Genomic DNA, 13684 nt, shown 5'->3' on the forward strand with positions numbered 1-13684 from the left:
TTTACGTGTCAGTAGTAAAAATTAAGTTTTATTTCCATGATATGTTACAATATAAATACGTGTAATCCACCGGTTGAGAGTCCCTTTTCGGAGTTCGGCACGTGAAACGGGAAGCTTTCATAGCGCGGACGACTACTTTGATCTGCGCCACGGGGATGCTTTTGTCAGTTATTATGAAACGAACGACTAAGACAAACCGTAAAATATTATATTATTACCCACACACACATTATCGAGTACTTACATATGTATATAAACTTAATGTGCACGTTCTTGAAAATATTCATTTATTTGGGCTTTGCATCGCGGAGACGATTTCTTTAAAAAAATCTCAAATTCCCGTATGTGTGCGTCCAAATCTGACAGGTTAAGACCTTGGCCTCGGGAGGGTTAACCCGTCGGATTTGACTTACCCCATTGTAGGCGGCCATTGTGAGCCGGGGCTCACGTTCCGGAGGGTTCATGAGGGATCCCTCTCACGTACAGGCCGGAGAGGAGGGGAGGCTTGGTACAGGCTGGGGGTGGGCGGGTGGGGTGAATCCGGCCCTTCTAGGGCGTGGTCTAACCCTCCCGAATCCTCCCGCTTTCCGCCAACCCTCCCTCTCCTCCCGTTCGTTCGTCGCCTTAATCAGATTGCATCTCGCGCGCAGACGGAGACACCCCGTTCCTTCGGCTTCGATCGGTTTTAAAAGAAAAGACTTTGTACATGTATATATGTATGTATGTATGTATATAAAAACATATGTAGGTATGTGGAAATGTATGATTGTATGTAGTTGCGAGTTCTTTTTATTGCTTTTGTTCCGATTCGTTTATTTTGAATGGTACTTATCAAGTAAAAATATTTTACACAGTTAAGGTTTCAAAGCGCATTAAATACACACACACACACACACACACACACACACACACACACACACACACACACACACACACACACACATATGTACATATGTGATATATGTTTTTTTTTGCTGCAAAAATGATTATGGTTGCTATGTAAAATTATGCAATCTCGAGTACATGTAATATTATGCTTATTTTTATGAATGGGATGTGAAAATAAAACAGAGTCAATTTGATTGTTTTTTTTTCTTTTCATTTAATTATTTCATCGCATCTTTTTATTACAATCAATTATGTTGTGTAACACTACGCCAATTTATTTACAATGTTCAATATTTACGAAACAACTTGTTTATTATTCATTATTTTTTTTATTTCATAATTTTGTTAATTTTCAGTTAACAATGTTACAATTCTGTTATGTCACATAAGCATCCGTTTTCTTTTTTGTTTTTATAATTTAAAAAATAACACAGTATTTTTTATTTGTTTTAAATTTCAAATACATATCGATAAAACGTATAAATATGTACACAATAATTATTTATATGCAATCATTATTAGACACAAAATATCTCCTCTCTCAGTATATAGCAAAAATTCATTTTTTGTGTTTACTTTTTTAAGCGCATATCACTAAAGCAAATTACATTTGTTTGAACTATATTGTCTCAAAGCATATTTATTTAGTTTTTTTTTCCATTGCTTTGGTAACAAAAAACACACACTCACACATACTTTTCTTTGTATTATTATTATTACGTCATAATAAAATCTCACAAATTTGTTAATGTTTTACAATATAAAAGTGTATCTTTGCGTCACGTTTTATGCGTAATGGCCGTACAATGTCATCACATCAAGCTTTTGAGAATGAAATAAATTGTTTTTTGATTTATTATATTATACAACAATAATAATAATAATATACATGAGGATGTTAACACGTTGACGTACAATTAATTTTTCAATATATAAAATGGTATGTACATTTTTGCACCTAATCTTTTACACATTAGGCGGCTCTCTTTTATATGGCTTAACACTAAACAATTTGTGTTTATATTATCAATATACATATATTAGTTCAGAATGTCTCGTTTTCTTTTTAAATATACACGCTATTTTGTATCGTACAAAATATTGTTATTATCTAATAATATCACTTTTTTGTTTGTCTGATTGTTTTCGTTATATCACTTTCACCCGAACTTCTTGGTTCAAACTTGTATGGGTTCATCTTCGGCGTCGGAAGCCGTTTGAGGTCGTGGTGGTGGCGGTGGAGGAGGCGAACCAGGGTCCAGGTCCGGACTAGGACTTCTGGGTCCTTGTATCGGGGATGCATAAAGTCCTAAAGAGCTCAGAGCGCCTAAAGGCGCCGAAGGTCCTGCAAGACCTAATCCAAGCGGCGGGATCCCGCCCAAACCTCCCATAGCCGGGGGATATAATCTGAAATTTACATGAAATTGTTTAAATTAATACGTTCAAGAAGTGAATTTTACAATGTATGTTTATAATGATATGTTATGTCGGATTTTGTACCTGTAAGGCAGGGGTTTTTGTAGGGTAACGGCCGCGGCCGCCGCCGCAGCTTGTCTATAGTAGAGATCTGCTGCACTCGGGGCTCCTCCTGGGTGCCCCGTGTTGCCTCCGCCCCCGCCTAGGCCTTGGCCCCCTCCGTAGCCCCAGCATCCGTAAGGAGCGCCCCCGTATAGTCTCTGGAAGGCGGCGTAGTTCCCAGCTTCTGCCAGCAATTCTAAGCCGACTGCTGTTTGTCTCTTCCATTTCGTTCTGCAAATAAATAAAAGTTGTATTTAATTTCAATCAATATGAATACAATATTTCTAGGCTTTGAAATTTGAAATCTGCTTCGGTAAATATCTAAAAGTCCATATCGCCAAATTTTTAAGTACTCTTAAGGAACAATCTTTGAATTCGAAAAATATCCGCTCAAAATGTGGTGCTCACTTACATGTGGTGCACACTACATGGAATATTATATTTTTATTTGTATTTGTTATTTTTTTTGTCTCACTAAACTGCTTTCTTGTTTATATATTATTCTGTATGTGCATCAATTTAAATAAATAAATGAAAATAAAACCAAAATCATTTAAGAATGCATCATTTGGTTGAGAAAAAAATATTTTTACATTAAATATTAGGAAAATATTACATATTTCGTGTTTTCGGTTCATGATTGAAAACGTTTGGCTTTAATAAAAGTTGGAAATATTATTCATTTTTTTCCGATGGCTTCAATTCTTTAAAATATGAGCATTCGAATGATTCAAATGAATCATTTTTGTCAGATTTTGATAGTTTTTCTGAGTTGCATAATTGAAATGATTGTTTGATTTGATATTTTTCTTAAAATTTCTCTTTCTTTTTTCTTATATATTATATTTTGTGTGATGGATAGTTTCAGATGATTTGGTGACTATTTCACACATGTCATTCAAATATCTGGCATTTGAAAATTCCACCCACCAAGAATCACACACGAACTATCACACTAATGAGAATTCATGTGCCAGACATTCCGTATGAGCGGAATTCATAGCAACGAATGTGCGAAATATTCCTTTTACCGATTTAGATAGTCGATGAAAAACCACCCTTCCCAAAATATTTCACAGCACAAAATGTTTATTGCAATATAACAGCTAATATTTCACATTTATTTATTTTTAATAATAATTTGTTTATTTTTAAATATATAAAAATATCATTATTATCTGGATTTCTTGCAATATTAGATTTTTTATTTAAATTGCATAATCGGTTTCAATGTATTTAAATATTACATGATAGTTATGTACAATGTACTGTTAATTTAGATGATGATTTCGAATGTTTAAAAAATGATAGATGCGCGTGCATGAAGCACCCTTCACAACAGTTAACACATTTAAATTAATATTAACGAGGTGTCATATCTGTTAGTAACAATTAATAAAAGGAAAAAATGAATGGCGTGTAGGGATATTTCACATACTTAGTCGTCCCTACATATGTACATATGATACATACAAAGCTTGTGAAATTTCAACACGCAATTTCAAATTGGAATCGTATATGTACGTTAAACACACATAATAGGACACGGTACGATGATATATGTTATTTTCGTCTAGTTTTCGTTAGTTCTGCTCCTCCCCTTTTTTTCGCGACTCAAAGGGTAAAATCAACGGAGAGTACGAGAGAAGGGGGAGGGAAGGGCGGGGGGAGGAGGGGTTATTCGTGTATTTTACATTCGAATATATATTTTTTTATGTTCGCCGTTCGTTCTCTCAACACGAAAGCAATAAATTATAAATTTAAAGCTCACCGCAGCGTACTCGAAAGCTCGGCACAATAAATTGTCAAGTGGCAATAATTGTTCGCGGTCGGAGTAAGGAGCGTGAATAATTCGTGCCCAGCGAGAGAGAGATCACTATAATTAAAGTTTTGCGCAGCTCAAAAGCAACCCTTGCCAATCGTGAATTAACCAAAAGGTGGTTTATGATTAAATAACACTGAATTCATGACTAAAAATTCACATAATTTTATACATATGAATGTAAATAAAGCATGTGTATTAAATAGAACGGTGTAATGTAAAACTAAACGGTGTAATGTACTAATGATTTGAGGTAATTTCATAGAATATAATTTTGTATGAATAAATTTTCAATCTATGTATGTACATATATATTTTGTTGATTTTTTTTACGATTTATTTTTTTCTGAATGATTTTCACTCTGTATGCATTCAGATAATATATTATAACCCTACTATCAGTTATATTCTCGAGAAATTGCATTCTGACCCTAAGAAAAACGTCCCTTGCACATTCAAGCGTTCCCCCGTGCCGAACGGATGAGTTTCGCTCTTTTTTATTCGCTCCATTATCGTACTCAATTACGTAAATAAATCACTGTGCAATAGCAATAATAGGAATAAATACATATACGGATTATTTGTGTGGTGAAGGGTGACTAACTGCCCTAGTATCACTACTCCAGTTTGACTCTCATAGTTAAGATTCAAAATGTGTACCTATTATACATTGTACGTAGATGCAACAATTTTAAATGCACATCACTTGCATGTAGTAAAAAGTAGTTGGAAATCTCAATGAATTTACACATAAGAATTGGGTCCATCATGAAAAACAACTTTTTAAAATAAAATCTAGATAGTAGTGGCAGATGTTTTCGTATGATTTTATTAAAATTAATTTAAATTTGACGATTTTTTTGTTTGTTCTGTTCACTGAGCGTTAACCCTCTCGAGAGAGCGCTCGAGCTCATCATATAAAGTTCCCGCAATGATATGTCTATATATGGAGAATAAGCATGTACCCGTTTGAACCCCTTAAATGCGCCAGAAGTTTCGAGTGGAGCATTTATCAAATTATTGTAAATTTGTCCCAATTGTATGTTTGTCCAGTCGAGCGGTAATGCATTAACAAATTGCGGATCAATTCACGTACCCCATCCCTCGCGTACTCGCCATTGTCGCACAACCCTGAATTAACGTCTATTGCGGGGGTAAGTAGTATGCCAACAATCGTCGCCGAATTATATGTACATATCTATATATTTTTTTGCTCATTGTATGGTACAAGGGGTGGTCGCCAATTATTTAAATGATATTAGGCATCATCGTTATTACTAACCCTCCGGCCTCGCGTGGGGATCCTGTGACATCTCCAAAGACAATTTAATGGTTATGCTAATGAGATCCGGTTGCGTTATAAATGCGGTGAATGTAGATATGTATGAAAAAATATTGGATTCAATTTAAATTTTAGTTACATATGTACGTACATATGTATTTCAACGATTCTGCTACTTTGTGTGAGGCAACTAAGTTGTGAGGTTATTTTATCTAATGCAATTAAACAAATCACATATGTATGTAGGTTTGGTGGGTTCGTGTTCACTCCGGTGCGTTCATGATCATACTAGATTTTACACACAAACTATTCGTTGTAATTGAAGTGCTAACAGTCAAATGCTTTCATCAAATAAACTCACCAGGTGTTGAATGAAACTTTTCGCTGTCAAAATTTTTAACTGACAAAACCTTTGAGATGTCAAAATTGCCAAGTATTTAAATGGGAAATCATATGAAATCCACATTACAACGTTACTTTAATTCCCATTTCCACTAATTTTAAAAATATTGCAACCCAAGGAAAGCATACATACATATCAGTGGCGTGCGCTGAAATTCTTTTTTTTTGTCGTACAGCCTTACTTAATGTGCACGAGCAGGATACAAGAGGAACAGGCTGTTCCTCTTGCATCCTGTTCGTGCACATTAAGTTAGGCTGTACGACAAAAAGAGAGAGAATTTCAGCGCACGCCACTGATACATATGTATGTACATATCTATAGGATGGGAAAAATATTTGAGAGTGCCTAATCTTTGATCTAAATATTATACTTTGCGTGAACAAATTAGTTAATTTGTCACTTTGTTATGTTGTATACACTGGCCAGATTGGTTTGTGTATGAACTAACTATGTAGAATGTTCATGGACGATCAAAATGTATACTTGTTAGTAACATACGTATTTATAATATATGTTATAATTTATGGAATACAATATTGGCAAAGTTGAAGGAAAAATTTAACATTTTACTCGCAAAATATTGACATACATACATATATGTATATACATTTGTATGTACATATATATAATTGTTCATATCAATTTTTAATATTATTTTTAATACAAAAGCGTAATAAAGAAATTGGTACGTTTTTAATGAGACTAAGAATCCAATTAAATCTAATGTTGATTCATTTTTTAACTTACATGCAACTTTAATTCATATAATTACTATGAAAATTTATAGTTTAAAAGAAATTCAATATGAATTTTTACCATTTATAATTTGATATAAAAGTTGAACCGCACAGTATTTGAACATGTTAAAATTTGTCAAGCTCATAATCAGTGGCAATGGGATGTCAAATTTTGATTAATTTATGTAGTGCAATGCGTGTATCCACCGCAATTTCTGATCGCACCTCGTATATTCAGATAAAGTTGTTAGTAGGTTTTTGCGGCATAATAGTTCTAATGCAGTTTCAGAAAGTATGAATTTTCAAAAGGTGTGCATTTATATCGTTCGGCTACCGTGTGGGAAAAACCGCGGCAAGGCTTTCCAGACAAGGTCCCGGGGTGGTTTTCCTCGTCCATTAAGTGGTGCAGGGCATGCAAAGGTTTCGTGTCGGTAAAATATGCATTTTCCTGTTGCAAATTATGCGGTTTAAACGCTTCTAAACGGATTCCGTGATACGTTCACGGTGCAAAACACTTTGCCCGCAACAAAGACCCCCTTTACCTGCCACGGCTTACATGTACGGATAGTACTGACCTGACGCTCAATCATACGACAGGAGTGCTCATTTTGTAAATTTTATAGATAAAAATCACATTTATTTTGTTCAATTTATGTTAAGGCTAATTTTGATGATGCATGCAACGGCTGTGACGTGAATTGGAATACAAAATTTTCCTTCCGATGGAAAGTACCTGTATGTACTTCATACTGAAATTGTTCAAATTTTATTACATATGTACATCATATTTGCCATGACAGGAATTACTCCAAGGTGACACATATGGTTTGATTATTTTTGTACATAAGTACTAACAATTTTTCAAAAATAACGGAACATAGAATACAATAGACATCTATGGACAATCAACAAAACTTTTTTCGATACACAGCACATTTGCCAGAAAAAAATTATGTAGGTAGCATTTTATATGTGAGTTGAAATAAAATCGTGATGCAAATGACTCAAATGTGCGAGAAACTGAAGGTCACGATACCAATGTATTGGATCCATCACAACGATTAAGCTAGAAAATCGGAAAATTTTAAAAGGAGGTGGTTGATTTGTGTTTTATTAACTACAAAATCTAGCCAGCAGCGTATTTGGCTGGAACTTGAACCCACGACCTCTCTATTGGTATAAAATATATTTAACAGTGCACCACGCTGTGGCTTATCATCTAATATTACACGTCTCATTTGTGGCTTTCGTACACCCTTTTACATTCCTTTGGGTTCCGTTTGAACATTTTTCTTGTCAACCTGGATAGTATTTATATTTATTTGATTAAACGGATTCATATCCAAGAATCATTATCTCAAATGGAATATCTTACATCTTTTTAATTGAGGAATTGAAAATGTCTGCCTTATGTTTAATTCAAGATACAAATTACGCGTTCAAAGCAAGAAACGCTGAACCATTTAAATAAATCGCCCGCTCAATAGACGCACGTTGACATCGCCGTTTTCTCTTACACCGATCAATTACACGCGACAATCATTTGAAGGATTCTAATGTGCATAGATAACTTCGTCGGTTGATGTATTTTAAACAAACTAATCTTCTGAAATGTCAAAGATTGATCACCGAACTGGCTTTTATTCGAGGTGCGAGTGCGGCGTATGACTGTACCTGTATATATTTATGTATATTGGCGCTAAATCCGGTCGAACCGGCTGTAAGTGGCCGATTTTCCGGAAGCCGCGAGTTCCGAGTATCGCCCCGGCTTCAGATACAACAACGATAATGGCGCACTTCCTCCAGCCGGAACTCTGGGTAACGTAATACGTTGTACACCGCAGTGAGACGCTAGTAATGGTGTAACTTTACATAAAAAATATTACACACACACCTACTCGCATGTACGTTGGAATGATTATTAATTCATTTAATTTTTGGATTTGGTTCAAATTTTAAATTTTTCGTACTCTTATGAACCTGTATTCGACATTAATATGCGTAGAAGCAGCGCTAAGCAATGACGTAGAATATAATTCTACTTTTAAGCGGTCAAATCCACTTTTTTTACTTTATCTACATATGTACGTAGTAACAATAGATGAAGTTTTGTGATCATGTGAAAATTCGAACTCGAGATTTTGACTGATTCGAACTCGGAATCGATTACTGATCACGTTTTCATGATCTAGAAAAAATGTGTGTGTCTGTGTATTTTGGGGATTTTTTTTAAATATAATTGATTCTTAGTATTTGTATTTATTTACTGTTCAATTATATAATCAATATGGTGATTTTATTGTAATAATAATAAAATTTTATCGTTATGGCATAAGTGGGTATATATTTTTACTGGTGTGCTTTTGCGATTTTTTTTTGTATGCAAATCTATGTGTACGATTGTTGAGGCGAGATCTAAATTCGAATTGGCACAAACGTAGATGTCGATTCGTTTCCTGACTCGTTTGAGTTCAAATCAGTGCCCGGCGTTTCCCGGTTATTATGCAAATCGAATCGACATCATCGAAGTGCGATCTTGATATAAAAATGAAGTATTTTGTAAGTGTGCGAATAGTTTATTGCCATCATATTTTTTTGTTGTAAAATTAAATCGCATGTGTTATAATTATTTGAACGACTTGCCAATTGTAATTTGACGGTTTGCCGTTAGATAATTAGAAAAAAATATGTATGAGGAAACAACGTGTATTTTTTCCAATCAAATATTAATTAACGACATAAATTTGTTATGTAAATTATGATAAAATAAAAATTAAAAAAATGAGTTCGCATAACAGTGGTGTATTTAAATATAAATAATCAGCGAGATGATAATTACGCGCGAAAATATGGTTTTCATCTTTTTGTGGAAACTTTCCTAACCGCCTCGTCTAACATCGCTAACTAACGGGCAATTAAAATAATTTCATTTCATCATTGTGTTTAATTCGAACGTTCGCATTATAATTTTCATACTGCAGAGAGAATCTCCCATTAAACGATACCCGGGTACCGAAAAGACACAAATTAATTTGTATACGTACCGTGGAAGAGTGCCGGGAAACCGACCGGTTCGTTCTTTTTTTTATCTGCGTGGGATCGCGTGGCGGCTCCGAGTTCGCTAATTAAATCAATTAGAACGTATTATCGGACACAATGGAAGGCATTTTCGAATCGAATAAATGAAAAAATAACAATATGATAAAAGTGTAGGAAATGAAACTTGAAAGAAATGTGTGTGTTTAACGTGTCACTCGCGGTTGACGGGGACCGGTCATTATTGGCATGTGGAAAGGGTTCGAGCTTTGTAAAACGTAGGCGGCTATTGTCATTTGTGCGTGTGGTTGTGTGTCATTAATTGACAATTGACATCGAATTTGCCGTCACGTTGACATCTGTCACCGTACCGTAATCGTCCCGGTGACAAATGTCCTACGTACGTGTGCCTACAAGTCCTGTTAATGATGACCTTTGGGCTTTCGCGTTGAATTTGAAGTGTTCCGCTCTTTTTTATGTGATTAGGTGATATTGATATTTTGTTAACATCGTTCATATTCGAAATGAACTTTATGACATTAAAACAAATATTGACATTTGAAAAATATTTTTAATGCAACTCAAAATTTTAAATATTGACTTTGTTTTCCATTTTTCTTTAACATTATAAAATATTAAAATGAAATATCTGTTTCAAGGTGAAATTCTACCTTTGTGTATATGATTATACTCGTATGCATAATCGTTTTAAATTACCTATTTATTCCAATTTATCTTTTCATTAAAATTGTATTTTATTAATCAAACCATTACCATTGATATCATGTTTTAAACATCTTTTCTACTTTGTTATTACCAGGGTAAGGCTGTGGCGTCGGAGTCAGAGTAGAAGTCGTAAAAAGTCAACCCACTTTGACTTATTTTTATAATTTTCTTTAATTAATAGTAACTAAAGTCTCCAATTTTTTGAAGTAAATCCAATAATAAATTGAAATATAATAATTTATTTATAAAAACATGAATTTAAATGTACATACATACATACATATTTTGATGTATTACATATAACCAAAACCGATTGTTTCCTAAACCGTCTCATATTTTTTTAATTATTTTTGTATTATTATTTTTTATTTTTATTGAATTGATTTGTTTCTGTATGGAATTCATATACACTATGAACGTACTTACTTTTTATTTATACTTATTTCATTACCAATAATTCAATAAATTGGGTTACATGTCAATTTTTAGTGATTTTTTCAATTCCTTTAATTTTTTTATATTTGAACATTGCTGTTATTTTTATTACTAATAATTAACAATAGCAAGAAAAACCGATCTAACTAAAATCGTTCAAGTTGGAGTCGGTGTAGATACATTTTGAAAAGACTCCACAGCCCTGGTATAATACTGTAACGCCAATTTAATTTGTATATTTCTTTCTCTAATAGTCAATCTCAGTTTTTATATCACATTGTGTTATCGTGCTTTTTTATGACTTTGGTCTATGAAAGTTTTAACGGGCTTGCAGAGCTTGAACTCATATGTGCTAAAAATAAAATTGGAATGATGCGACTGCCCAGATAAATGATCGCGTCACTTTCGATGGTCGATCACTCGAGATCTAAACACACCTGTGTATACCTGTGTGAGTGTGTGTTCGCTGACCGCTTTTAGACTGTTATCAATTGGCATGACCGGCAGGTTAAGAATCCCCCATTCGACGTTGGGGTTGGGTAATGCAAATGTAATGAGTATTTAATAGGGCCGGCTCGCTTATTGCTACCTGGCCCGGTGAGCAGTAGCCGTTTCGCCGACACGCTAATAGCCATTACGGGGCCGAAAATTCTGTTAAAAAAAATATAATACACATAGTGAATTGTAAATTAGTCCACTCATTAAGTCTTCAATTTAGTTTCTAACTTGTGTGCCCTCCCTTCCTATATGTATGTACTTCTGAATCCGCCCCTGCGCCAAAATTCCGCTCTGAAGGCTCGCGCTCACACACGTGTTTGTGTATGGCTTTGACGATAAATTGAAATAATATATATATATGTATATATTCGAACGTGTATAGGGCGGTATGTGAAATTTATTTAAATGTGTATTGCACATCATCACGCCATATTGCCATTTGTCATCGCCAAAATTGTATTCGAAAGTTTTTAGTGGCTGAAGCCTGACCACTTATTTCATTGCCGCGCGCGCGCACCTCTGTGTGTTATTGCTAGGTTGAATTATACGTATTATTTGAATGTATATTCGCGTGAAGACAATTAACTCGAAATTGGTTATATATGTATGTAAAATAACAAAGGAAGTCGTTAGTTACGTCCTTTAAATTTTAATCAATGTCGTACAAAGCGTTACGTGTGCGCGGTCGAGTCGAGTTCTATGTACATATGTACATACGTTAATAATTGTGCAAAACGTTTTTCCGCCAAAAATAGTTGACCGCGAAAATTATTATTATGTGATTTTCAAGAGCGAGTTAATAATTGATTTTTAAGTACTTTAGGATCTGAAAGATATTCTGAGAAATAAAATAAAAATTAAGTAATTATCGCTCATCCTTCTTTAAATAATTTTATAGTATGTATGTATGATATTATATATGTTACAGTCAAAGGGTAGTACCAGTTGTAATATATTTTAAGTAGTTATATGTTTCATCTTTGGATGGATTAACAATCTGACTGCTCAGAATCAGTCGATATGTTTCCTATTCGTCATTATATTCAGTTTCTTTAATTTACTTTTTTAATATGACTCACAGAACTTTAGACTGATTTTGATGTATTTTCCTGACAGTAGATAATGCTTTTAGTTAAAAAGTCATTTGACTAGTAATTTGAGTCGGAAAGTCTAAGTTTTGTTTTGGACATAAATATGTATGTATTTCTTAGGCTTACCGTAATATGAAATGTTATATTAACGCATTGTTGAATCATAAAGCATTATGTAAAATAATCTAAATTGTCAAAGCTAATATATAATTACTGGCGAGCACCAGTGAAACGGTATTTTTGCTTATGGAAATATGTACATATGTATATGTACCATATATCTGCTAGTTAATTTGTATTCGAATATGAATTGTTTGAAACGCCAGATACAATATATTACAACTGGTATTATACTTTGACGGTAACATACATATGTATGTATATGTTTGTACATATACATATATATGTATGTACGTATAATATAGTAATAGTCTTAAAAAAATCATATTCAATCATAGTCTAATTTTTATAATAAGCATAAAATTTTCGACGAACCTAGAACCAATCTAATGTAATAGTATTTTATTGAAGCAATTCAAAAAATAATGTATATTTTTTTTTAATACGATATGTATGAATGATTGATTAACTTAGTAGTGTTTGCTCTATTAAATGGATCATTAGAAATCCACCGGCAATTACTTGTCGTATAGGCTATGTTATTTTTATTGCAACGATTAATTAATTTAATTTCAAATGCAATTATACGGCTATTGACCTAAATTCAAAATATAATAATAATTGCCATGTAAGACCTTCTTAAATTTAAATTAACATTTTTTGTTTAATTAATTTTTGCCTAATAGTCAGTATGCCATATGCGCTTTGATTGGCGAACTAACTATCTCTGTAATACACTCATTAATAAAGTGGTTGTGTTTTTGAACGATCGAAACAAAAGTGTCAAGTCATATCCGAAACCACTTTGGCGGCACCGTCAGGACAAAGGATCGTCTCGATGGGCGGCAACCGATTTGTACCGTCAAAAGGATGAGAAAAACAAATTGTAGACTACGTAGGAAAGATCTGAAAGTAATTGGGCAACTAAACTTCGGTACACAACACGCTAAAGACCTTTCAGCGTTTCGTAGAACGCCATCGATTCCCCCCATAGTCCGTACATGGCGGCTACCGTAAACGGAAACTTGAATAAGTAAGTTTCCTTTTCTTTTTTTTCCGCGATAATAATAATTGTTCTCGAACGTGTATGTGTGCTCGTATATAATGTGACTCGTGTATGATTGATAT

At 33.8% G+C, this 13684-nt stretch overlaps 1 protein-coding gene across 1 annotated transcript in view; it reads right to left on the minus strand.

The window, feature by feature from the left end:
• Window positions 1-1105: 1105 nt before the first annotated feature.
• The window catches only part of LOC143920463 (homeobox protein B-H1-like), a 48080-nt gene continuing 35501 nt past the window's right edge, over window positions 1106-13684 (minus strand). Inside the window, exons 3-4 of the mRNA XM_077443349.1 lie at window positions 2389-2637; window positions 1106-2295 (exon numbers count right to left, since the gene is read on the minus strand). Coding sequence (XP_077299475.1) covers window positions 2067-2295; window positions 2389-2637 — 478 coding nt within the window. The 3' untranslated portion in view covers window positions 1106-2066. The remainder of the gene's footprint in view (window positions 2296-2388; window positions 2638-13684) is intronic.

This window comes from Arctopsyche grandis, chromosome 12 (genome assembly GCF_051622035.1).
Source record: "Arctopsyche grandis isolate Sample6627 chromosome 12, ASM5162203v2, whole genome shotgun sequence".
Lineage (NCBI taxonomy): Eukaryota > Metazoa > Arthropoda > Insecta > Trichoptera > Hydropsychidae > Arctopsyche > Arctopsyche grandis.